This window comes from Natator depressus, chromosome 21 (assembly GCF_965152275.1).
Source record: "Natator depressus isolate rNatDep1 chromosome 21, rNatDep2.hap1, whole genome shotgun sequence".
NCBI classification, from domain to species: domain Eukaryota; kingdom Metazoa; phylum Chordata; order Testudines; family Cheloniidae; genus Natator; species Natator depressus.
The window spans coordinates 7,679,766-7,705,531 of record NC_134254.1 but is presented as its reverse complement, the minus strand read 5'-3'; the positions used below and the strand labels follow the sequence as shown (position 1 = coordinate 7,705,531).

General features: G+C 43.5%; 1 protein-coding gene across 4 annotated transcripts in view; it reads left to right on the top strand.

Moving 5' to 3' along the window:
• MDM4 (MDM4 regulator of p53) overlaps positions 1–24,670 on the top strand; it is a 33,440-nt gene extending 8,770 nt beyond the window's left edge. Inside the window, exons 3-11 of one of the 4 annotated variants that reach the window (XM_074936385.1) lie at positions 4,068–4,142; positions 6,937–7,070; positions 9,467–9,516; positions 12,551–12,618; positions 13,401–13,497; positions 14,935–15,095; positions 15,741–15,878; positions 16,451–16,531; positions 18,404–24,670. In XM_074936385.1, the coding sequence (XP_074792486.1) occupies positions 4,068–4,142; positions 6,937–7,070; positions 9,467–9,516; positions 12,551–12,618; positions 13,401–13,497; positions 14,935–15,095; positions 15,741–15,878; positions 16,451–16,531; positions 18,404–18,964 (1,365 nt within the window). In that variant the 3' untranslated portion in view covers positions 18,965–24,670. Of the gene's footprint in view, positions 1–4,067; positions 4,143–6,936; positions 7,071–9,466; positions 9,517–12,550; positions 12,619–13,397; positions 13,498–14,934; positions 15,096–15,740; positions 15,879–16,450; positions 16,532–18,403 lie in introns of those variants that run through there. The other 3 variants (XM_074936384.1, XR_012636005.1, XM_074936386.1) reach the window with 3 other exon arrangements.
• Positions 24,671–25,766: the final 1,096 nt, after the last annotated feature.

Here is a 25,766-nt window from a genome sequence, read left to right as displayed (position 1 = left end):
TATGTCGGCAGGAGCTTCTCCTGCCGACATAGCACCGTGTGCACTAGCATTTATGCCGGCACAATGTCCCTAACCTCTGTTTGCCAGAAGCTGGGAATGAGCGACAGGGGGATGGATCATTTGATAGTTACCTGCTCTGTTCATTCCCTCTGGGGCACCTGGCATTGGCCACTGTCAGAAGATAGGATACTGGGCTGGATGGACCTTTGGCCTGACCCTATAGGGTCGTTCTTATAATTTATGTTGCTCAGGGGAGTGGGCTATTCGTACCTCTGAGCAACATAAGTGGTAGTGTAGACCTAGCCTTACATGGGACCACACAGAGTTCCTTTTTAAAAACTCTGGACTATATGGAACTGTTAAATTATGCAGTTCCTCAGAATATGAAAAGACACTCATCTGTGTGACCTAGTTTATAAAGCCAATAACATCTCTCTCTCTTGGAGCTACCTTGTGTGAACACTGAACATGTGCTGTTCCCCATACCAATCTGTTCCCAGGGCATTGGTGGAATGAGTGCCAATATGTCATAGCCTTACTGCTTTAGGAAAGCTATCCAAAGCCAGCGTGGCCATTCTTTAGCATTGAGTGTGGGAATCTGGAAAACTGGCACTGCATCAACATGTTGGCTGCCAGTCAAAGAGAAAAATCTGCAGTGTGAGCTATGGCGAGAAAAATGCAGTCTACAAACCATGATGAGTGGGTTCTCCAAGACAAAAATGTTTCATTGGTAAGAGCATGTGTCTGGCTGGGGGTGGGGAGTGTAAAATTAAAAGGCTCTGAAGGGACTCAAACTCCCCTATATACTTAATTTATAAATGGTAAAATCCATCTGAGTCCCATGCAGAATTGATTAACATGCTTCTTCATTCAGCTCATTCTACTGAAAAAATTGTAAATAAATAAGCAGACTTTGATGTTAGTACAGAAATATTGGCTGCCTACACCCATTATCTTGGGGAATATGGAATGAACGAACATTCTCGTCTCCAATTTGGCTTCATTGTGGTAGCTAAGGTGCTATTTTAAATATTCAAATTAATTTAGGCAATTTTTTTAAAACACAGAAAGGGGAGGGTGAGGAGATAGTTAGTTATTTAAAATGAAGAAAAATCCATGCCAGTGGTCTTTAGCTTGGAGAAGTAAAACTGTCTTGTACTTGCATTAATTGTGCTTATAAGAACATTGTGTATATACTGGCACACGCTTTTACTTTCATTGAGCTTAATTTGTTATGTCCTAGCAAAATGGCTGGTGTTGGAAAGAAGAATTGTGGCATGAGTTTGGACATTCCTTGCTCCGTTTGATTTGGTCTTGAAAGATGAAAGGTTTTTTTAAGAGTGTATTTAGCAATGATAAGGATGTGGGAGTAGATAGCTCAGATTAGTTTAAGGCGAAGATAAATACATTCTTAGAATTTGAAAACAGTGTGCACAATGGGATGAATTCCTGCCTGAGTATTGTCTGGCAGCTGAGTTTTTGACCAATTAGTTGGTGACAGATAATAACAAAGCTCCTCTTACCTCAGGCAGGAGCTTGGTGGTTCCAACTCTCCCTGGAGGTTAGGGTGTAGTGGGCTTGGGAATTTTGAGTTGTCCTCTTCCCCCTCCTTTCAGGAACCGAGGGCTTTTTGCAATTGCATGTATATAGGGAGAGATCTGAGCTATCTAGACACAGCTGAGCCCACCTTTGCTGGAGAGAAGATATAAAGGGCCAGGTTTCAGAGTAGCAGCCGTGTTAGTCTGTATTAGCAAAAAGAAAAGGCATACTTGTGGCACCTTAGAGACTAACCAATTTATTTGAGCATAAGCTTTCGTGAGCTACAGCTCACTTCATCGGATGCATGAAGTGAGCTGTAGCTCACATCATGCTTATGCTCAAATAAATTGGTTAGTCTCTAAGGTGCCACAGGTACGCCTTTTCTTTTTATAAAGGGCCAGTTACAGCAGGAAAGAGGTTCAGAGGCGTGCTTCAATAGAACAAGCCTCTGATAAGTGTTCTGAGAACAGTAAAGAGTGTTGTGTACAAAAACCCTTCCCACCACACGGCCAGTGGAAGCATCTCGCTGCTTGTATTCTAACCAGTGAATGATCTCTTACCCATCCGTAATGTGGAATAGAGCATGTGTGTACAGTGAGTACAGAGAGCTCATACCTACTTCTATATGCTTATGGAATAGCAAGATGCCACTAATGAAAGGACTGGACTGGATCATTGGTTCTCTTAATCCATAAATCCTGTTTTCTTTCAAAAATAACATTAGCCTGACAGAATCATTGCTTCCAGCTGATTTATTTGAGCAGAAATAATTAGAAATAATTAGGCCAGGCTAGAAAAAGCTGTTCCCTGCCACTGTTTTTCAGAACTTTTGTTTTTCCAGCCTTATGAAGCCATTTCAGAAGTGGCAGGTGAAATTGTCCACAGTCTTCTAAAGACTTCACTCGTAGTTGCTGTAGCATTATTGTAGCCCTAATTGGGTTTTGTTAACGCTGAAATGAGAAGGGGACAGGGAGAAGAAAGCTCTGACAGACAGAGCTAAAATTGTGAAAGCTGCAGCTTACATGCTGAGGGCCAGGTTCTGAGTGCAAATACGTTGCCACTGTCTCCCTGAACACACAGATGACGTTTTCTTTGGAGATGCAGCAATATGTAGTGTTTATCCAACATCAGGATTTTGTCCTAAACTTAATCAATGTATGTTCAGAAAAATGCCACTGCTTTTGCATATATCCTTCCCAAAACACGCCACATTTTAAATCCATCCCCTCTGGCGTGCTGGTATTAAGTCCTGAAGGATGCAAGAGGCAAGTGAGGGAAAGGTTTAATATAGCAATATTGATTGTATTTTTAAAACACCATAACATTCAGCTACTAATTTGAGCAATCAGGTTGGGGCACCTTGATGGTTTTGTGGAGAACGATACTGGTCTATGCCGTGGCATATCTCCCTAGGATGTTACTCTTTCAGGATTTGTGCGGATGGACTTGAGTAGGGCAGTTGGGGGCTGATAACTATTTAAAACTTGCCACTGCTTTTTTTTTTGTAACATTCGTACTACATTAGCTGTCTCGTCTGCTATTGAGATTTGCTCAGGTGTATAGTGTGGAAGTAACCAAAGGGAAACTACCATGAAGTTGCTTCAGGTTCACACTTCTTGTGTGAGTGTGTGCCCATGACCAGAGAGCCCCACTACAAGACCTATTAATACAAAATTCATAACTCTGGTGAGAGATTGGGTGGAAGTTTGGGGTCCATGGGGAGTGCAGGATCAGTCCTTTAATGCTACTTAAAATAAACTTTTATATGCTGCATCCTCTTCTTGTAATTTTTTTCTCTATTCACAAGTTTTTAATAGCCAAACATCACCTATGGGCTGTGCAGAAGGGACCTATTCTGTTCTTCCCATTCAGTGAGCCAGATTTAAACCTGGTCTAATTGAAGTTAGTGGTGTGGCCATTGCATTATTCCTCACATGTCTAGCTAGTCAGCCTCTAGGATTCCCCTCACCTACGGACTAATTATCCAGTCCTTGCTCACATGACCAATCCCATGCAAGTTAATGGCACAGTGCAGATGACAAAGGTCTGCCAGATTGGGCCTCCTACTTTGCTGGCTGTGCTCATCTTGTATTAGGATCAATATGGTAGAGAAGTTTCACTGACTGACTTTTAATTCTGACTAGTGAAGCATACCATTACAGATCCTGATCCTGCAATAAGCTCTGCTTGGGTCTGCCCATATTTATTTCAGCAGGGCTCTGAACAGACACAAGGGTCCATCTGCACAAAGCTCATTGCCCCAGACAGGATTGTCTTCTCTTCAAGCATATCTCAAATGCAGGTCATGAGTCCTTGGGAGGGTACCTCAAAGACTAGCGGTGTCCCCCTTGGCCAACAACTCACTCTAGAACCACTTGTCTGGACTTGCTATAATGATTGTATGACAGTCTTGCCATGAGGTGTACCCCCAGCATTTATTAGCTACATAACTGATGCCCATGGACACAGTTCTTATCAGAAGCTCACCACATTATGTAGCCAATCCAAAACTGTGTTCTGTATTTTAGGTACAACCGAAACTGCCACTCCTGAAGATTCTGCAAGCAGCAGGTGCACAAGGTGAAACCTTCACATTGAAGGAGGTGAGCCCAGGACTCTACTTTGATGGTTAAACCAAGAAAGGAGCTGTAATAATGGCCAGTTAACAGATGATTAATGTGCCACCTTGTGAATTTTACATCCAGGACCTTGAAGATGGAAAATTATTTTATTATGAATTACTTGTGTTAAGGTAGTGCCTAGGGGCCCCTATCATGGACCAGGGCCCCGTTGTTCTAGATACTGTATAAACACAATCTCTATTAGCAAAAAGGAAAGGAGTACTTGTGGCACCTTAGAGACTAACAAATTTATTTGAGTCTCTAAGGTGCCACAAGTACTCCTTTTCTTTTTGCGAATACAGACTAAAATGGCTGCTACTCTGAAATCTCTATTAGGTTAGAGATAACCCTGAGGCTATGTATAAAATACACTAGTAGCTAAAATGCACTGGATTAGGAATTGGGAGAGCTGGGTTTTCTTAGTAGTTCTGCCACAGATTTGTGTTGTGGTCAGGATCTCCTCACTGAGTCCTCGTTCCTGCAAGCTGATTGGTGGGAGTGTAGCCTAAATGAAGTCAGTGGGGCTCCACTGGGACCCGTTCACGTAAATCATCTTGCAGGATTGGGACCATAGGGCCTGGAAATCAGTGGGCACAGAATCGGGTCCTTGAACTCCTGTGCCTTAGTGCCTCTATCTGTAAAATAGGGCTACTTTATTATATGGGGATATGGAGACTTTTGTGAGCATAATGGCTCAGATCCTCAAAAGCGTTTAGGCTCCTAATTCCTATTGAAATCAATGGGAGTTAGGTACCTTAATACCTTTGTGGATCTGGGCCAAAGTGCTTTGAGATCCTCTGATGGAATCCCTATAAGAGTGCAAAATATGAATGTAAATTATTATATATCTTGAGAATCCAGAAACAGCGTTAGGAGAGATGTAATGGATAGCTGCACTCTTGTGAGATTGTCAGAAATGCTTTGCAATTGTTTTACTATCATTCATTGCTTGAAAGTTCTTAAATTGTACTTCAGTTGATATTTTCTCTTAAGTTTCTTTTGAAAAGTCTCGTCAGCTAAACCCAAGACACGCTGTGAATTCATTTAAGATTAAAATGCAAAATGTATACAAGATTTAAAAAATGACACTGTCTGTGATTTACAGGGGTATCCTGTCAGCAAAGAATTAAATGCGGCCGTTTTTCATTATGAATGTGTCACATACTCCCGCAGAGCTGTGTGACTTATTTTAAACTCTTATGCATTTAAACAACTTATTTAGAGTCTAAATTTTTTTGCAAAAACAAGTTGAATGCTTTGAATGAGGGGGGGAGGGGTGTTTCAATATTAAATGCAGCCAGCTTCAGGACACAGTAGTCAGTCCTTTTGAGTGAATAGAAGTACTGTTAGCAAGTTCTGCGGTTGCATTTATCTTTGTTCAGGTGAGCCCTCTTTTGCTTCTAGTCAGGTGTCTAGTCCTGCTTGTGTTATGCATAAACAATTAGCTGTTTACCTCTTGGATTCTAATGTGAGTTCACCTAAATATCCTCTTTGTCGCCAGTTCTGTGGCCTTAGTCCTCAAGGGACATTTTCTATAGCAGAGAAATCATTTTCTCCCCACACTTCTGTGTGGTTCTAATGCAAAGCATCTTGCATCTGTGATCTTCGCTCTCTACCTGTGCCAAGCAAGTGGTCTCCTCCCACTTAACTTCAGCCTTCCTTCATGTTGTCACCATATTTTCTTGCCCTCCCACTTTGGAGAGAGGACAGTTGAAGACACACTTTGGTGGTTACAGAGAAGTACCAACTCTGTAGCATGGGTCTGCTGCATTGCCACTAGAGAACAATCTTAGGGTCCTTCTGAATAGCTGTTGTTACCGTGTAGGATGTTGGCTGAGCCTTTGACCCAGCCAGCTGGGTTCCATTTGGCTGAGAAGGAGCCTTTGCATAGATTATAAATAACTTCAGCCTTGTCATGGTCCCTGCTGTAATCTGAGACTGCAAAGAGGTTTCTGTTTTGTTTGCTGACATTTTAAGTGGCTGGGATTAATGAAGGCAAGGCAGTAGGTAAAATCTTTCCATTTAATTCAATACTGAAGTTGGAGTTCTTGTAATTGGCCAAGACTACACTTCCCTTTTTTGATGGATCACATGGAACCTAGTGCTTTGATTAAATGCCAGAGCCAAATAAACTGCACTTGAAGTTACCGGAATATTGGTTTTTATCTAGTGCAGAAAACAGCATCTCATTTTGGGAAACTCTGTGGCACCATCTCACTAGAGATTTTGATGGTGCAGAGGGAAAATGGGGAATAGAATGTGACCTTTACTTGTGTTTTATAGATTGTATTTCTTGAAACATTCAGAAGGGCCTCTCCTGAGTAGAACTTGCCAAGAGACTGTGGCCAAACTTTTTTTTAAAAAAACCTGCTTGGATCATGAACCTGGCTCAGATAATAACCAAAGTACACCCTGATACATAGAACAAGTGTAGCCTAGTGGTTTATTGGGATTTGGGAAATCTGGATTCAAATCCTGTCTCTACCACTGACTCACTGTCTGTGTCACATTGTCGCATTGTCCCATCACCTCTCTGTGCCTCGGTTTCCCCATTTGTAGAAGTGTCAATATCTCCAGTGCTTGAGATGTATGGATGGAAGGCTCTGTAGAAGGGTGACGTCTGTCCTAGATAAAGAGGTGGTTCTTCACTGGCACCGTGTCATGTCAGCTAAAGGAAGTGTAAAGTGGGAGAAGGAAATGGAACACAAAGCCCTGGAGTCCTTGCTGGTTTAGTATCAACTGCAGATGTAACTAATACTATCTTACATACCCACAGGTCATGCATTATCTGGGACAGTATATAATGGTGAGGCAGCTATATGATAAGCGGCAGCAGCACATGGTGTATTGTGGAGGGGATCAGCTGGGAGAATTGCTGGGACTGGAGAGCTTCTCTGTGAAAGATCCAAGGTAGGAAGAGATGCGGCTTTGCAATGTGCTCACTGGGGCGGTGGTTCACCGTGATTAGGTATTGCTGAGGCAGGGGACCCAGCTACAACATTGTTCCTTTCTGTGATGTAGATGGGACCTCGATGGTCCACCAGCGTATTGTTGGTGCTCTCGAGTGTCATTTGGCATGCCTGAATTTGATTGTAAGGAACAATTCTGCACTGTCTGGGTGGTGGACTAGTTGGTGTAGCAGGTCTTTCTGGCTCTAACTTCTGTAATTCCCAGTCCCTTGTTTCTCAGTTCAGCAGGGGCTTGGATTGCTGTGGAGGCGATATCTTCCGCTTCTCTGGATGTAGGGGAGAGGGCTCAAGTTTCATAGTCACAATCTCTCAGGATTTTACTGAAGGGAAACTTTACTTTGCCGTGCTTGTTCGTTTGCAGAGATATTTGTGTGTTTTGTCAAAGGCTTTGCCTGTTCTTTGCCAGCCCAGCATCTCTGACCTTTTGAAGGCCTAATGCTAAACTTGTGGCATGAATTCATTTCTGTGACGGGATCCCCGGGGTGCAACCCCACACCTACCTAGCTAGCCTCTCATGAATCAAACAGAGAAGGGCACGAGCCAAATCCCCCAGCTCCCAGCCTTGTACCTCAGGAATATACTGTCTTGCACTGCTCAAGATGAACTGTGCAAATTTAATTGGTTCACCACTTCGTCCATGGAAAGTGGATATACACCAGCCTTTGTAAATCTGAGCAGATTTACCAAATACTTTAGGCAAACTTAATGGTAAAGATAAACAGTAACACAAGTTTATTTACTACAAAAGAGATACATTATAAGTGATAGGCAAAACGTCAGAGTTAGTTACCAAAATATAAGCATGCAGTCTAAACTCTCAACCCTATTAGACTGGGCAACATCTAGATTAAGTAGTTTTTCTCACCCCACTGGATATTGCAGTTCATTGGCCCAGGTTTCAAGGGTGAAACCTGCATACTATCTCCTCTGTTAGCGTCTTCAGTCTTCTCAGTGTCCTTGTTGCTAGTTGCAGCATAGGTGGGAGGGAGGAGAAAAGGCGAAGCATGGGGCCACTATGTTCTGTTTTATACCTTAGGGTATGTCTACACTTACATTTTATAGCGCTCTAATGTGCTGGCTCAGGGGTGTGAAAAATCACCCCCCTGAGTGCAGCAAGTTTGAGCGCTTTAAAGCGCCAGTGTAGACAGGCTAAGAGCTCTGGGAGCTAATCTCCTCGTGGAAGTGGATTACCAGGAGCACTGGGAGAGCTCTCTCCCAGCGCTTGCACACAACCACAATCGCACTTCAAATCGCTGCCGTGGGAGCGTTCCCGCAGCAGTGCTTTGAAGTTTCCAGTGTAGACATACCCTAAGTCCATGTGCTTGGAGAACACAAGTCCAGGCATGTCTGGGGGCATTGCTGAGTCACCAGGCAAGGTTGAGCAATTGGCCTGGTGTCGCCTTGTGCAAATGAGTCATTGCATTGTAGCTCCCTTGCTGGACAATGGCTGTTGATGGTTGTTCGAAACCCGCCCGGGCATTGGTTACTTTTCCTTGCTGTTGTCTCTGGGGAGCTGCTGATTCCCCAACTTACAGCATGTTTTAGTGACAACCATACAACACAATCTCATAACTTCATATGCACTAATGAAATACATATTGAGATGGGTTATGATCTGCTGAAAGTCATTGTTCTTTCTCCTGATACCTCAAATGGCATGCTTTTATATGCAGTATTACAATTTATATATCAATGAGGAATATGGGGATTACAGGGTACACCTGCGAGGTATAGAGTGTCTCAATTTCTGTGCTAGCAAAATGACTGATGTAAGACAGCAGACTACTACTGGGGTTGATAGATTACAACTGCTTAAGCGAGAACTCTTGAATTCAAAAGACCAATATCTTGATATGAAAACAAATGGCCAAGAAGAGGTTATCTTTTAGATAACTCCGACAGTCTCCTAAAGGGGAGAAGTGGCTAGGGGAGGGGGAAAGGCAGTGTGTTTTTTCACAGTGATTATATCAGATGACATATATTATATCAGATGAAGGCCTGCTGTATACCATGGGCGAATCTGGGCCCGTAATGTTTTCCCCACCTTGGGAGCTCTGCCAGAGGGGGGCACCTTTAAATTACGGTTCATAAGAGTTAGGTTAGGAGAAGCTGTTTCAGTACTTCCCTTACCGTGCCTTCCCCTGGCCAGTATTGCCCATTTAGAGAGCTGCACTGGCTGCGAGCAAGGAGGTTCTTGCTGCTTTCTGCTGTTGCATAGTGGCTGGAATGGAGAGGATGTTAGGAGGCATGGGGCAACTGGGAGAATAAAGTAGTGATGAGGAAAGGCTATCTTATTTTTTGCTGTGGTTGCACTTACGAGTCCTCTCTTTCTTGCAGCCCAGTTTATGACATGCTGAAAAGGAACCTGACTTCTGTTACTATTACAGGTAGGTTTGTCCTAGTACAGCCAAGTGCATTCAGTACAATGTTAATGTAATTTGGGTAAGTAATGGTATGTAGGAAAGAGAAATGTTCCTGGAGTGGAAAACTGCTTGTGGAGGCTTTGTGGGGACACACTCTGAGAATACATTCAAGTCACATGTGTGTCTGCAAACAGTTCACGTGGTTGGAAACCAATTAGCCCTTTGCCTGACTTGCCAGTGTATGGCTGGAGCTACACCTCAAAAAGTAGAAGACAGTTTACATCCAAAGGCACATCCTGGAAACTGACAGGGTTAAATGCTAGGTGTGAGTGAACTGGCTTGGCTAAAAATACCCCACTGAAACCTTTGCTCATCTCTCAACCTTTGCTAAGCTACCAAATGTTGAGTGATCTCCACCTGGCTCCCGACTATCGCTTGCGTCTATACTTTGTGATCTTAGTTAGGACTACGCATAGAGGTGTTGGAAATCTGACATGATGACCTATTCCCTTAAATAATCCAGTCCAGTGTCAGAGGTCTGAATACCTGACTTACCTGCTCAACATCACTGTTACTCTGTCAGCTCATGGGGAAAGCTGTCAAATCCATCCACATAAAAAGAAATTCAGTCACAAGTTGAAAGAAATGTTGTTGTTGTTGTTGTTAACCTAGTCCCTTGTGTTTATTTTCCCCCATGTCACAATCTACCATTCAATTAGTACAGCTGTTAGCGTCTACTCAGTAGAGAATTCATACTGAAATAGCAAGCATGTGAATCGTGAGCAAGGTGCATTGTTAGAATTGTGAGGTCACGTGCCATTCTTCCTAAGGCTCTAAGCAGTTTAATACCCATGACACAGTTTTCAGAGGGGCCTAGTCTATTTTTTGCACTAACAAGTAGTGGTGCATGCAAATTTAGAGGCCATTTCAGAAACTGTGGCCAAATGCTGTGTAGTTTTCCGCTTTTCAGACCTGGTTAGTGTGCATCAGTGCTTCTGGAGATCACTCATTCCCATCTGTAATGGAGAACCTGCCTGAGCACTGTCTTGTCTAACCACCTACCTGTATCTGCAGAATAACTGTGTGAGTGCTACTTTCTATGGTGGTGATTCCCTGGCTTACTCACAAGCAGCATATGTGGAAAGTAAAGAACCCTAGGGAGACATTTTCTCCTGCTAGCAACCTCCCCTCTGCTGGAGGTGTGTGTGCGCGTTTGTGTGGGTGAGCTTGCATTTGTTCATTCCGGTCATGGTGTAACTATTTTTAAACTTGCCAAAGGAAATAATGTTCCTTAAGAGAGTAGGTCACCAAGTTATACCAGTGTGTATGTATGTGTGTGTGTCTGTGTGTGTGTGTGTGAGGGGGGGGAACAAAACGAAACAAGCTTGGCAGACAGATCCCTTATTTTGTACACCCAGTCGTGAATTCACAAGTGTCTAGGAAGGGTGCTTGTGGATTTATTTAATTTTTTCTTAGAACAGGGCAACTGGAAATAGGATTCCATTGCCTGTCATACTTCATAGCCTCTCATACTTCATGTTCGGGGAGAGCAAACAATATTCACTGGCCAGATTTCTGCTTCTCAGTGCCTCACTCTGCAAATTATTGAGGCCACTTCTATAAAGTGCACTTATAGAAGGAAAAGTGACTGTGGGATAAGAACATATCTCCTTAATAACACCTAGCTGTCATGTAGTACTTTTCATCAGTAGATCTCCGTATTCAGCCTAACTGGTCCCTGAGTCATACAACATCTACTTTAGGCTATCTGCTTTCTTGAAATTTTACATTCAGTGTTTTTATTTATGTTGGCAGAGACATTTTCCAGTATGAAAGGTGTTTTTCCAACCATTGTAAGAATAGTGTGTTCTATATATAATATGTTCAGACAGAGTTAGACTTCATCATAAAACCATTCTTCCTCTTCTAACACTGTGGAGCCAGAGCAAATATGGATGAGTGAGTTGAAGTCTCTTTTGCTTCAGGCAACATCAGCTAATCTCTCATTGCAGAATCTTTACTGCTGATGATGATGGAAGAGGCAGAAGAAAATAGCTGGATTTTCAGATTTGCTTTGTTGGGCATTAGAAAAATCAACCATGGGCTTGTAAATAGAGTATATTTGATAGGGATGTGAGTGGGAGAGACTATGGGATCCAGCAGTGTCGTTTTACAGTCACTTTTTTATCTGTAACTGCACTTCACTGTGTCTTCCTGTTTGTGTTGTGAAGTACAACAGGCATAGAAACCCAGTCCTGCTCTCCTAGAAGTCAGTGTTGCCATGGAATTAAAAGGGAGCGGGAACAGTCCCTATGAGCCATTCCGCTCATTTAGCCTTTTCTAAAATACGGGTCTTCGGTTTAGTTACAATCATTTTTGTTAACCTGGTTGCTTTGGCTTTTAGCTTAGACTGTAAGGTTTTTGTGGGGCGGGGGAGTTTTGATTAACCTTTGGGGCCTGTGTATTTGTCTACATTAAGTTGTATTGAGGACATGTACACTGACTGTGAATACCGAGGGAGGAGTCTGCTGGGATGTGGACCTTCCCCTATTTGGTCTGGTTTCTTCTTTCTTCAAAATGACATCTCCCCACAGCTAGTCTCTGTGGCCAGTGACAGAGAGTGTATCCATCAGGCATTTCCCTCGTGGCCTTGTTTTTCAGCATGGAGCTGCTCTAGGCTCCAGGCTGGAGTCACCACCTCTGCTGCTGTATTGAGCTTCCCTGCCTACAACCTGGCAGCTTGCAGAGGGAAGGCAGGCCATGTGCGGGGTGTCAGGATTCTTACCTGCAATGAGGTGTAAGGTCTCCCAGTGGCCACAGACACTTCCTACTCCCTAGTCCAGTGCCCTCATAATAAGAACAAAGAAATAGGCTGTCCCCCTGTAATAGCCATCTGGGAATTGGCCAGCTGCCTAAGCAACTAGAATCCTTTCTTCTGTAAAGTGCTACACACCTGTCTGCCAAGCCTGGCTCATTGGTTGCTTGCTGAGGGCCCTCTGTGTTGTGAGAATGGTTATTACCAGGGAAGGTTTTTTCTTTTGTTTTACTTGCCATATAGATGCTGCACAGACTCTTGCTCTCGCAAAGGATCAGAGCGTCGATAATCCAAGCCAAGACCAGCTGAAGGTAAACCCACTGCCTGGTGGTTTCTTTTGTTGTACAGAGCGGCCCCTTCTCTGTACCTGTGCATGGTGGACTGCCAGAACTTTTTACTGCTTGACTGGTAGGTCTTCGCCTTCCTTAAAAGTTCTTGGGAGTCCACAGACCAGGGACAGAGTGACCCTTCTCTGTTCTCTTCATAACAGAGTTCCATTCTCTGGGCGCGTTTCTCTGGGATGTAACACTTCCTGTCCTCAGTCCCTCCAGCTTGCACTGTGTTTGGATTTTTTTTGTGAGTGTGTGTGTGTTGTTTTGTTTCTCCCATTCTTCAAACAACAGATTGAACTTCCTAAAAGCGTAAACTGGTTTTGCTCAGTGGGATCATTTTCGAAAGCTTCCAGGCAGAATCTGGAAACCTGGGAAAAATCTTTGTCTAGTCCTAACTTGTTTTGGGCATATACATGGGGAATAATACAGTTTGGTATGGGAAGTGCCTATGCAGTCTGGAGTGTGGGGGTGGTGGGGGATGAATATCACAATATTACTGCATTAAAGATGGCAACTTTTGGTTTCTTGCCAATCTTGAGATTTTTCCTGGGTTGAAAGTACTCCTCGTGTGCTGATAATAGATCCATAGCAGCCTTCTGGAAAGGTTAATACTGTGTGTTGTGCTCAAAAAACTTTTATTCTTCTATGGAACTCCTTGGTGTTGCACTGCAGCTGGTGACTCAGAGTGGAAGTGCTACATCCCCTTGTCCCTATAAGCTCTGATGGGCTAATGGGTGTCTTTTCTGCCTTCCTTCAAGCAGACTAGCACAGGGAGAAGCTCTGACACTGAGGGAATAGAGGACAAAAGTGGTGCTCCTGCTTTGTCTACCTCACAGCTCAACTATGGAAACTACGAAGGTGAGTGCAGGTTGTTTCCACATTGAGGGGCAAGCACAAGCCCACCTACACATTTGTGAATACTGCACATGGTGCTCTGGATGGGAGGAGCCGATCAGAGTAGGATGCTGGGAGACTACTAAAAATCCTATTGTGGAAAGTAATCTTCCAAAGTCATGATTTTATGTGCAAAGATTTAGAGAACCATAAATATCTGCCATAGGTATTGCATAATGTACACACTTTTTAGCCCGGATACTTGGCCTCATAAATAAACAAACACTTGGAGGAAATGGCAGGTTAACACCAAACAGGACATCTATCACTAAACAACGCCACCAAAAATCTTAGAGGGGTATTTTAAATGCTGAAATTATACTTGTATCAATTTATCTTCCATGGGGACTTTGTCTTCTAATTAATTGGAATACAGACCGAGCTGTCTGCAGTCAGTACCCGCAACCCTATCAGAGAACTGAATAACAATAGTGTTAAGTTTTGCTGTATTTTTCATCCATCCTCATAACTAGAAAATTCCTTTCTTGAAATTTGTTTTAATGTCTCTTGGGGTTTTCTTGCTGGTTCAGTGGCATGCGTATTATGGGATATGGAGGGTTTGTTTCCTTTTTGCTCATTACTCCACCCTGATATCAAAGGGTCTGATGTTCAAAAACTGGCTCCTCTGTTTGCAGGCTCGATTATTAGTTAGTCCAAATGAGGATGGGTAGATATTTACCTGATTGCAGGTAGAGGTGGTCCTCGTCTGTGCCTTCAAAACGGCAGGCCTGAATAAAGAGCTGGAGTGAAAGTTCTTTGGAAATGAGGCCCCCATGTGTTTGGGAACAAAGGTTGAATTCTGTGGGCTAAAGTGAGACAAGGAGTGAGAAGACTGACAGATTCCCTTCATTTTGAAGAGTTTCTGGCTGGGAGCCTTCTCATGGAATCAAGGAGCACTCATTGCTGGAATCTGGGGCCAAGTTCAAACCTGGTGTGACGAGATCTAACTTATCAGTTTAAGTGTCAGTGTGCCCAGTTTATCGAAAGCTGAATTTGTCCCCAGTGTATTGTACGAATTTTATTTGTGCACCAGGTTTCACAAGCATGTCCCTGTAGGGAGTGTCACTTCGAATCTGCAGTGTAGTGGTGGTGTTCAAGGGGATGGTCAAGGGAATCAACAGGGCTGTACTCCGTGTGCGTGTGCACATATGCGCAACCTGTAAATAATGCACATGACTGCTCTGCTAAGCAATGTGAGCATCCAAAAGTCCAGGAGGTGCAACATGCCAGTGTGATGCTGTAATAAATACAGCCAAGGGCTTGTTAACCTAGCTCAGGCAGAAAGGTATGGAATTAAAGATTCTATAATACACAATGTATTAGACTTGGATGGGTTCTGCTTTGCTGGTGCCACAAGCCGCATATGCCTGTCATGACCTAGATTCTACTTGGCTTTTGCAGACAAAGACTTAATAGAAAACCTCTCAAAAAGCAAGAAGCCCAAACTGGATCTGGTATTTGAGGAGTGGGATGTTGCTGGCCTTCCATGGTGGTTTTTAGGAAATTTGAGAAACAACTACAAGTCCAGAAGTAACGGGTCAACAGACATACAGACCAACCAGGTAAATGGATACTTTAAACAGCTAAAAATGCAGTGTATTCTCTTCCTATCCACTCTTGTGTGGGACAAGTAAATATTCCTGTAGTCATTTCTTTTCCCCACAGTTCAGAGTATGTCCAAGACCTGCAACTTCTCCCTTCTATCTACCCCGTTAAAAGTCTTTTCATGAATGCAAGGTTTGCTTTGGTAGGTCTGGACAAAATGTCCCCGCTCCCCAATGTTTTCTTCTCCATGCCAAAGTGTTGACTGTTTTTCAGTGGTGCCGTGTGCATATATCCTGTGAAGGTCATTGGGATCCTTTGGGATAAAAGTCATTAATATATAATGAAGATATATGTAGCATGCTGGCTAGCCTGTGTCAACTGTTAACAAGGGGACTGAATTGTAGAGCTGGTCAGAAAATGGACACTTCTGAAAATGTGTCTCCATTTTTCAGCGTGTTCTACTGCATTGCTTGTCACCCCAAGAGTCACTAAGAGAGTTTGAGTGGGGAGAAGTCTGGTATAAAAGAAGAGGGGAGCATGCATTAGGGCTGCAGTTATGCCCCCTCTCTCTTGTTGAGAGCACTGGAGTTCCGTATACCCACACCTGTTCAATTACTAATATCCTAATGCATGCATATTTTCCCCCATCTCCTTTCTACTAGGACATAGACACTGCCATTGTTTCAGATACTACTGATGACTTGTGGTTCCTCAATGAATCTGCGTCTGATCAATTCAGTGTTGCCGTCAAAGTGGAGACAGTGGACTGTGAAGAAGTGGGGAAAGAGAGTGATAAAAAGGTATCTCCTAGTGATACACAGTACGGCTGTGTTAGCTGATCTAATTTATGTTGCAAACCTTTGCCATTCATTTCTCCTCTCCTGTTCTGCTTCTGTATTGGGAACAGGCAGTCCAATGACCAGCCAACTTTGTAAGCCTTCCTTAGTAAAGGAACCCCCCTCAATAGTCTCTTGATGGGATGTCCATTAGAACCATTTTTCTCAGAAGCTATCAGCTGTTGGGAGTCCTCCATCTCTGCTCGTTTTGACCCGTTGAAGTCATTTTTCAAGGCACACAATCAGCTGAAAATCACACTTCTGAATTTTTTCTCTACCATTACTAGAGCCATTACTTTAAGATTCAGCACTGAGAAATATTTTTCTTGTGCTTTTTTGCGAAAACTTTGTGCACAGTCAGTTTAACGGTTTAGGCCTGATCCTGCAAACTTTGTCGATGATCAGCAAGACAGGTCACATGAGTAAAGTTACCCACATGCATGTTTGAAGGATGAAGAAAAATCCACAAATACATTTTTAGAAAAGTCATTAGTGAGTTTTGCATACAATTCTAATAACGTATTTACTCTTCCTAGTTGATTGAGGTTACGTGTACTGATGACCTCGAGGATTCTCAGTGCCTAAGTGACGACACAGATGTAGAAGCTGCCTCTGAGGTATTCATCTTTAGCTCAGCATCCCATGCTCTGAGTGTGCTGTGCCAGCTTGTCTGACTAAAATGTACACTATTTGTTGTGCTAGGAGAATGTTTACTATATTCCTTTCAAAAGCCATGATAAGTGCTCTGTAGCAAAAAAGTACATTCCCTTTGCTTGGTCACCTGTATGAAGCTTAGGGGTGTCTCTCAGTCCAGTTTGCTTTGAAAAGGTGTCGGTTTAAATACTGACACCAGGATTGGCACAAAATGGCCCCCTTGTTGGCAGCCTGAAGAGTAGTCAAGCATTGAATGGGCCATGGAGATAGAACACACCACTCACAACAGAACAGTCCCTTCGCGTGCAGGTTTAGGCAGTGTTGCTGGGCAGTGTGGGAGAGTTTGCACCTGCCTGTGCTGTAGCTGTTCTCTGGCTAGATGATTCAGGGCTTTCTTCTGTGTTATGCTAAGGCCTCTTTACGCTGCCAGAATTGTGTAAATGGGAATCGGGCCCTCGGTGTCTGGTGCTGTCAAGCCAGCACTAAATTAATTAGAATGAAAAAAAAAAAAACCTGGTTTTGTTATGAGAGATGAAAAATGTAAATATGGATGTGTTTGCACACTGTTCTAGGGCCAAGTCTGTATTGCAGTCTGAAAGGAAATCTGGGATATTATCCTTGATGAAAATTCAGAAGTATAAACTAAGCCCCCAGTAGCCAGTGAAATAGACAGATCAGAGTTAGTCATATCAGAAAACATGCTGCTGCAATATTCTGTATTCCAGTCAGAGTTCCACTGTATCCTGAGAGCTCCAAACCAGCTACTAAGCTGCTGGTTGCTTCAAGGTGGTCCTCAGGATGGAGAGAGAATCCAATTGTCACTCTAATCTGTTTTAGTTACACACATGGCTCCTGTCACAGTAGCATCTGGGTGCCTCACCATCTTTAGTGTATTTATTCTCTACACCCCATGAAGGTAGGGCAGTGCTGTTATCACCATGTTACAGATGCGGACCTGAGGCAGAGAGGGATGAAGTGACTTGTGCAGGGTGACAAAAGGTGTTTGTGGTGGAGCAGGAATTGAACCTGGGTCACCCACAGCCTACTTAGCACTTGAACTACAGATCCAGCCTTCTTCCGCATTTCCCCCTTCGGTTTCTGAACAATGTGGAAAAGAATTGTACCTTTTGACTCTTCTCCAAGAGGCATCCTTCCCAGTGTATCTTAACTGACACCAGATCTATGTTCTATCATCTGTGCTCTTTTTTCCTCAGTCCTTGCAGGCTCTCTTTTGAGGGTTTTGCTGTATGTCAAAAAAAATATGTCACACTGTTCCTTGCAGCTGGCAGAGCCAAAAAAATTTTGAGCACACTTTTCTAGACTGTGCTGGCTTGACAAATCTGATTGTCCCTGGCCTAGGACAGCAGAATTATAGCTCTAAACTTGAGTAGCCATTGCCCTTGGAATATAGGGTAATCAAGTAAGCCACTATCAATTGTGTAGATCCAGTAGATGCTAAATAATTAATGATTCTGAGAAATACACTTCTAATCAATTCAAGGAGCTATTTACCCTTGAATTTAGAATGGGGCACTTAAATTTCAATAAACTGCACAGAATGAGAACTTTACTTTCCTCCAAAGATATGAAGGTTGAGAGGTGGGAAAAGACAAAGTAAACTCTTAAGCAGAGGGCGTGAGTCTGTAGGTGTTATGAGCACGGTGAAATGTTTCTTAGGCTCTCTAAGTTGCCACTGTGTATCATGCATCTGGGAGCCTTGACACACTGCCATTTTTGATGACTCTTCTTTGCTGCTTCCCGCACATAAAGGAAAGCAGCCTTAGCAAGAATGCACTGACTTGCTCTTGTTTTTGTCTACTCCGTTCATTCTTCAGGACTGCTGGCAATGCACCAAATGCAAGAAGTTTAACTCTCCAGTCAAACGGTACTGTTACCGCTGTTGGGCCTTACGGAAGGACTGGTACTCTGATTGCCCCAAACTAGCTCATTCTCTCTCTCTGTCCACCATTGATACTATTCAAGGCAAAAAGGATGATGAGGGAATTGATGTCCCAGACTGCAGAAGGACCGTGTCTGCTCCAGTTTGCCGACCCAAAGATCTGTACACAGAGGAATGCGAGTCACATGTAGACCCTGGCAGCTCCATGGAGTCCCTGCGTTTGGCAGAAGAATGCAAGGGCAAGGACCAGGAGCCACAGACGCATTTTGGTGAACACAAAAAGGAGGAAAAAGTGGAATGCCAAGAGAATATAAAAAATTTGTTGAATCCCTGCCTTCTATGCCAGAAGAGGCCGCGGGATGGGAATATTGTCCATGGAAGGTCTGCTCACCTAGTGGCTTGCTTCAAATGTGCAAAAATGTTGAAGAAAGGGAGATTGCCATGTCCAGTGTGCAAGAAACAGATCCAGATGGTGATCAGAATCTTCATGGGATAGCGTGCTGCTGCAAGGTGCTTCAGGGATTTAAATGGTCGCTTGTCAGGGGACAGCTGCCGCAAGGTTTACGTTGGTGTCTATGGTGCTGCAAGGGAGGCTAACCACGTAACTCAGCTAAAGAACAGGGGTCCCAAACTGACAAAGGAAGTTGCAGAATCCCAGTAATGAAATTAAACAATGTTCAGTTTTTAGTGTCAGTTTACGTTCCTGGGGCCTGACTGATCTGTCCCGGGTTTTAGAATTTCTAAATCCTTTACTTTCCAAGGTCTAGAGATGATGATTTCACCCAGATGGTCTTGTTTTCATAACTGATCCTTGCAGAAGCCAGATGGTTAATGAATAAGTATGTAACTCTGGTTGGTTGTATGCTCTGCAGTAAGCTAAACTCTGTGCAGTGCCTGAAAATAGAAAACACAGGGCGGGAAGAGCGTATGTCTGTGTGTACATGTATGTAGGCTGAATTCTCCAAGGATCAGTTCTCAGAAGAGTAATGGTAAATGGGGGTTACAAGACTTCTGACTCTCTGCAGTATTTTGTAAGATCAGGTTGAGAGACTCCCCAAAATCCTTAATGAAAAACAAACCTCCCCAGCTTTTAATCAATATGTAAACCACCCTGTATGATTTAGCAATCATGCAACAGCAAGGTGTCATGTCTTGCTTTCTTACTGGATCCCTTTTAATTAAGACATAGAGTTGGGGGCCAGTTCCTTGGCTGCTGTCAATCGGCATAGCTTAGTCAACTCCATGCCAATTGACACCAGCTGAGGATTTGGCCCTTAGGTGAGGTGTGCGCTTGCAGCAGTTGTGCGTGTATATACGAGCATTCTAATGCTCATAATTAGCTCCTCACACCAACAGCTGTTTTAACTGCATACCTGCCTTTTTTAAGCTGGCTGATCATTTGAGAAATGTCTCTATTTAAAGTGCTGAAGAGATTTACTAATGACTAATGTGCAATTTTTTGAAAAATAAGGCCGTCTTAGTATGCCACCTGACAGCTGGTTTATCTAAGGAACTCGGTTGTGTGGTGTTAGTCACATTTGGACCCTCTTAAATTTGATATAGTTTCTTACAGGTTTTAACGCTTCTCAGAATCCTTCTGCAGTATTCTTATCTGCACAGTGCAATAGAGGGTCCATCGGCCATTAAAACTCGGCTAGAATTTGTAGTTTTAAACTGTTGTTAAATTCTTTCTTAAAGAGCACATCCTAGTATCTGCACAGATCTTTCTCAAACCCCATCTGCAGGAAGGAGCTCCAGGGGTTGGAAATCTGTGAAGACTGCCTCAAGGAGAGCATCCTCTATTGTCCCTTGTGGAGGTTGGTCAGGGTTTGCCCACATGGAGATGGCTGTGGGGTGCCTGTCCTCAAGCCTGGGGGATCTGTAGGGGAGCAGGGTCATTCACATTCCACTGGACCCAAACTACCGGAGACTCCCGCCTGCAGCCACAGCTACCCTGGGGACCCCTTAGGGTTTGAGTAACTTCCACTGGGCAGGTAGAGAATCACTGTGCAGCACAGACCTCGGACCATGTGCAGAGGCATCTGCAGGATGCAAAGGGAAGAGACTGTGCTATGGAAGCACACGATCTTACCAAGTGCAGGGTCTCCTTCAGGTTAGATCATTCCCCAATAGATCTATGCATATCAGTTGGCGGTAAAGCAGGTATATAGCCCTTCTCCTGCTGCACTTTCCCTTCTCTCCTGCAGAGCCAGAGCCACAAATACAGCTCACTATGTAGAGTGAATTTACTTACCCCCGTCCCTCCTCAAAACACACACTCCTTTTAGCACCTTTGTTTTATTTCCTACTTATTTTAAATAAATAAAAACCTAGAAAAATAAAGATGGCCAACACCTGTTAGGTCCCATTTAGCCCAGCACTCCTTGGCCATCACAGGTTTGCTCTCAACAATCTGTTATCCAAGGCTTTGTCCAGGCCTGTTTAAAATAACTCTAGGGTGGACTCTGTCACTTCTCTATTTTAAATACCAAGAAATGTGCATTCAGTGTAGCGTCTCAATACACTGGGAAGCCATAGTTCTGTGTCCATAGAATACACATTGAAGGGCTGCGTCTTCTGCTGTGAAGACTATGCTGTCCTCCAAAGAGGTGGATTATTTGATCTAGCAGGTGTTTACCCTCTAACTGTTAAGATCCACATACCTGCCTTCTGCTGTAAAGTGTCTATCCAGTGCAAGTTGGGTGGGGATTCCTATTACTTGGGCCACCTAGACTGCCCTGTCTCTAGCATGTGGTTTGGGGAAGATTTTGCCTCCCCCTTCTGAACCGTCACTGCCAGTCATTGCAGCTTGTGCTGTACATCATAGCCTTATTGGCCAGAGTTCCTGAGGGTGTACAGTTCAACTGGGCCTGAAGAGCTGCGGGAGGCTTTACATATTCACAAAGAACTGTAGTTTCCTCTCTAGCGACATTCCTTTTTGATCTAGTATTTTTATTGTAGTCTCTCTAACTCCCTTCATCTCCCTGGTAGAGAGACAAAGCAGGTACAGGCCCCCCACAAGGTTCCTTAGAGCAGCGCTTAGCGCACTGCTGCTGAAGCAGCTCTGTCTCCAAAGTTTCAAATGGGAAGGGAAGAGAGAATATATAGCATTGATTGATCAGTACCCTCTTAGCTATGTTGTACGCAGAGAGGGCAGTGGCTCTCCTCTGGTTTAATCTTGACCTTGGGAGGAGGAGAGGGGAGTGGATCTCTTTTCCATGGTTATAATCCAGGCTTTTCCTCTCTCGCTATTGATTTGTGGGTTTTAGTTAGAAAGTGCTTCTACTTGGCATAGACTGACCAGCACAGCGCCAGTACTGGATGTACTAGCTGTGCATCGGGAGCTATGAGTGAGCAAGTCTAAGCAGAAATGGGAACCATTCCATGCCACTAAATACTTGATACTCTTTCAGGTGGTTCGCAAAGCAACTTTTTCTTTCCTTTTTTTCACTCCCTCTCAAGTCAAAAACCCAGTCTTTACCATGTGTTCAACCCGTTCGTAACAAGCCAGCCGTGCGTCTGCATCTGCCGGGGAAGGTCACAAAACCCAGCAGCACCAAAACCACGTTGAGCTTCTTCTTCTTCTGTAGGGACATCGGAGGAGATGGGATGTTGGTATCAGAGCTATCACTGCCAAAAGCACACCAAACCTGTTGGTGATTCTGCCGCTGTATTGACTTGATATTGTTTTACTGTGTGATGATTACTGTGTCTGTTTTTGTTTGCTGTACATGTACAAATGGCATGAGTTTTGTTTTTAAATCACAAGTTAAGCTGCAGTGCACCAAATTGCAGTTTCACAATATTGTTTTGCAAACAGGCCAGATCACCGACTGGTGTAAATCAGCATAGCTCTAGTGAAGTCAGTGGCGTTATGCTGACTTACACCGTTGGGGGTTCTGGCCCCATATCTGAAGCACACTTGTTACTGTCTTGCTGAAGGGTCACTAAAATGAAGCTGACGCACCTTTGCCTTCCTTTGGGCCGTTGTAGATTCCGCAGGGTTTCCTTACAATAGTATAGAAGTGGGAACTGTTGGTTACCAGCTAGCTGCCTTCCCTTTCTTTGGATGTTTGTGCGCTTGGCAAGGTGGATGCTTAGACGTAAACCTGAAAGCACATCTTCTGGACACTGTGAATTTTGTTTGCCCGGGTGCCTTGAAAAAAGTGCATTTTGTTAAGAGTTCTGTTTGAATAGTTTTCAGACCCAACATGTTGTGAAGTGTGTAGTCCATGTTGATCAAAAAAGCCTGAAAGTACAATGTATTGGGTCAGGTGGGGATATAATATCCTTACTGAAACCCTATTAAGATGTGTAATATATACAAAGCTTGAGATACTTGCCTCTACTCAGTGGGTAAGAGTTATAAGGAGTCTAAGCGGAAATCCCCTTGTGTCAAAGGAAAGCCACAATGAACATTAGACAGTTTGGAGATTTATTTTTATTATGTAGCAAATATAAAAGTGCTATTTCAGAAGCATCAGCTTCTTTTTCTTACCAGTATAACTATCTTGCTTAAGGATATGATTTTTCCCCCCTGAAATAGTTATACTGGTGTAATGCCTAGTGTCGATGCAGGTATACCAGTATAAAGGTACCGTAGCCCGATGTAGCTTATTCCCCTTCCCATAGATGCTTACACCAGTGTAACGGTGTCCACACTAGGGGTACATCTTCACTACCAACGTCAAAGTGCTGCCGCAGCAGTGCTTTAACGTGGCTGTGTAGTCGCGGCACCAGCGCTGGGAGAGAGAAGAACCCACCCCCACGAGGGGAGTAGCTACCACGGCTCCCAGCGCTGGGGCACTGTCTACACTGCCACGTTACAGCGCTGAAACTTGCAGCGCTCAGGGAGGTGTCTTCACACCCCTGAGCGAGAAAGTTTCAGCGCTATAAAGTGGCCATGTAGACAAGGCCTAAGAGGGTTGTATAGCTATATGTCTTAATAGTTAGAGTGGTACAACCTTTCTGTATAGACAAGCCCTAATTCAATCAGAGCTGCCGCTTTATTGACATTTCCCAACAGGAAGTTTGTTCTCATGCCTTAGTTGCAGAGACAGGACCCAAAGTATTTCAGTAAAATACCTAGCTCTTGTATAGCTCTTTTGATCTGTAGATCTCAATGCGCGTTACAAATGAAGTCAGCATTTTACAGATGGGAAGCTAATACAGGCACCAGAAAGTTAGCCGCCTAAATCCAGAATTAGGCACCTTAAATCAGTGCCCTGATTTTTCGGAGCGGCTGAACACCTGGATCTCTTGTTCACTTGAGTGTCAGTTGTGAGCTACTCAACATCTCTGAAATTCTGACTGTTTATAGAGGTGCCCCCTTTTGGAGCCCAGGTTGGAAAGTGTTGGCCAGGGAGGATAGCTGAACGTATGAGAAGCAGTACAGTTGCCTGAGGTCCTGTTACTAAAAAATAATTGGTGAATGTTACGCATGTCAAACGACTGTTAATACATTTTAAAATAACACAACTGCTTTGAAAATGACTCCTGCTTCCATACATCCCCTGGGTCCCAAATGGTCATTCAGCTTTCAAGGTGGCAGCTTCCTCGTTCATTCTTAACTCTTTGTATTCAGACAGTTTACAAATTATTTGTGATGACCTTTCTCTCTAATAATATAGGGTGACCAGATGTCCTGATTTTACAGGGTCAGTCCTGATATTTCGGGCTTTTTCTTATGTAGGCATGTATTACCCCCCCACCCGCTGTCCTGATTTTTCACATTTGCTGTCTGGTCACCCTGTAAGAATACTTAATAAAGTGCTATAAGAGCTAAGGTGCTGTGCAAGCAGGAATCCTTCCAACACCCCTGTGTACCTATCTGAGAAGGTGCTTGAAGGTGTCTGAAATATTGTGTAGGTAGCAGGAATGTTTTATGCTCTTGAATAACAATAGAAAGACCAATTCCCTTCCACAAAAGGTAATTTCTTAGTAAATCCCCTAAGCATCCTTCCCCTGTTTTGCACCTAAATATATTTTCATCCAGGAAAAGTGAAATATCTATGGAATACATGCTCCCTACTTGTAACATAAAGCTCACCAAAATACTTCTATTTATATTTGCACTATTTTACAATGCTTTGATTGGAGTAAATTCATGACTTGTTTGTTTCCCATGCAAAATATAATTGACATTTGAAATCTTGTGATAGGGTAACTTAGAAGGTTTAGTTTTTAATTTGTACTATTTTTCGGCAAAGCTTAAATAAAACCTTTGTTACCAGTATAGCAGCCCCATTTATTTCACTTTGTGTGTGTACATGTGCAGCTTAACAGATCAATAAGAAATCCTCTGCAGCTCAAGACCTTCTTTCATATGAGTAACTTATTTGCTTGTGACTGTAGGAGACTGAATGAGAAGATCTTGGAAAACAATTGGACTGGACTAGAGCAAAGTATAGAAAAAGTACCCTGAGACTTTCTATTGCCTTGTATGGTACAGAGTACCATTTAGATAACTGAGGTGATTATGGCTGGTTAGGGCAGGAGGTATGGGCCAGATTCACATCTCAAATTGGTAATTTCGTTGAATACTGTGGGGTTAGACCAGATTTATAGCAGTGTAACTCAGATCAGAGTCTGGTCCCGAACCTTCTGTGACAGAATGGAATGGGGAGAGAGTGTTGCCTAACCTGAGATGTTAGGAGTGCTGTCCCTTTGTAAATGGGTGGGCATGGAGGAAGCTTAGGTATCTGAAAAGAAACGTACTCCTCTATAGAACATGGCAATGTAAATTTCACCTAACTAGGTATCGGGAGCCGCTTGCTAGAGCTACTCAGTCATAGTGTTAGGAAATCTCAGCTTCCATCTGTGCAGCAAAGCTGGCATCACTGAGGTACGTGGGTATGTACCTGTGGAGTGTTTACATTGGCATGAGTAAAATTTAACTGTTTGTGGGACATGCAGTCCACTTGATTAGGGTTATCTCCTATTCCTGTGAGTGTCACTCAGTAAAACGATAAAGACACTGGTAGCTGTAATGTGGGTTTAGTAGAGAGACAAGGGAGGGGTGAGGTAACATTTTATTGAACCACCTTCTGTTGGGGAGAGAGACAAGCTTTCAAAAAGAGCTTGTGTAGCTCGAAAGCTTCTCTCTCAACAACAGAAGTTGGTCCAATAAAAGATGTTACCCCCCCCCCCTTGTCTTTCTAATAACCTGGCATGGACACGGCTATAACAGCACCTCTGTGCTTTTATTGTGACATGATTATGATTTGTGGTAGCATCCCTGCTGTACTTTTCCAAACATTGAGGAAAAGACAGTTGCTGTTGGAGGAGCTCAGTCTAAG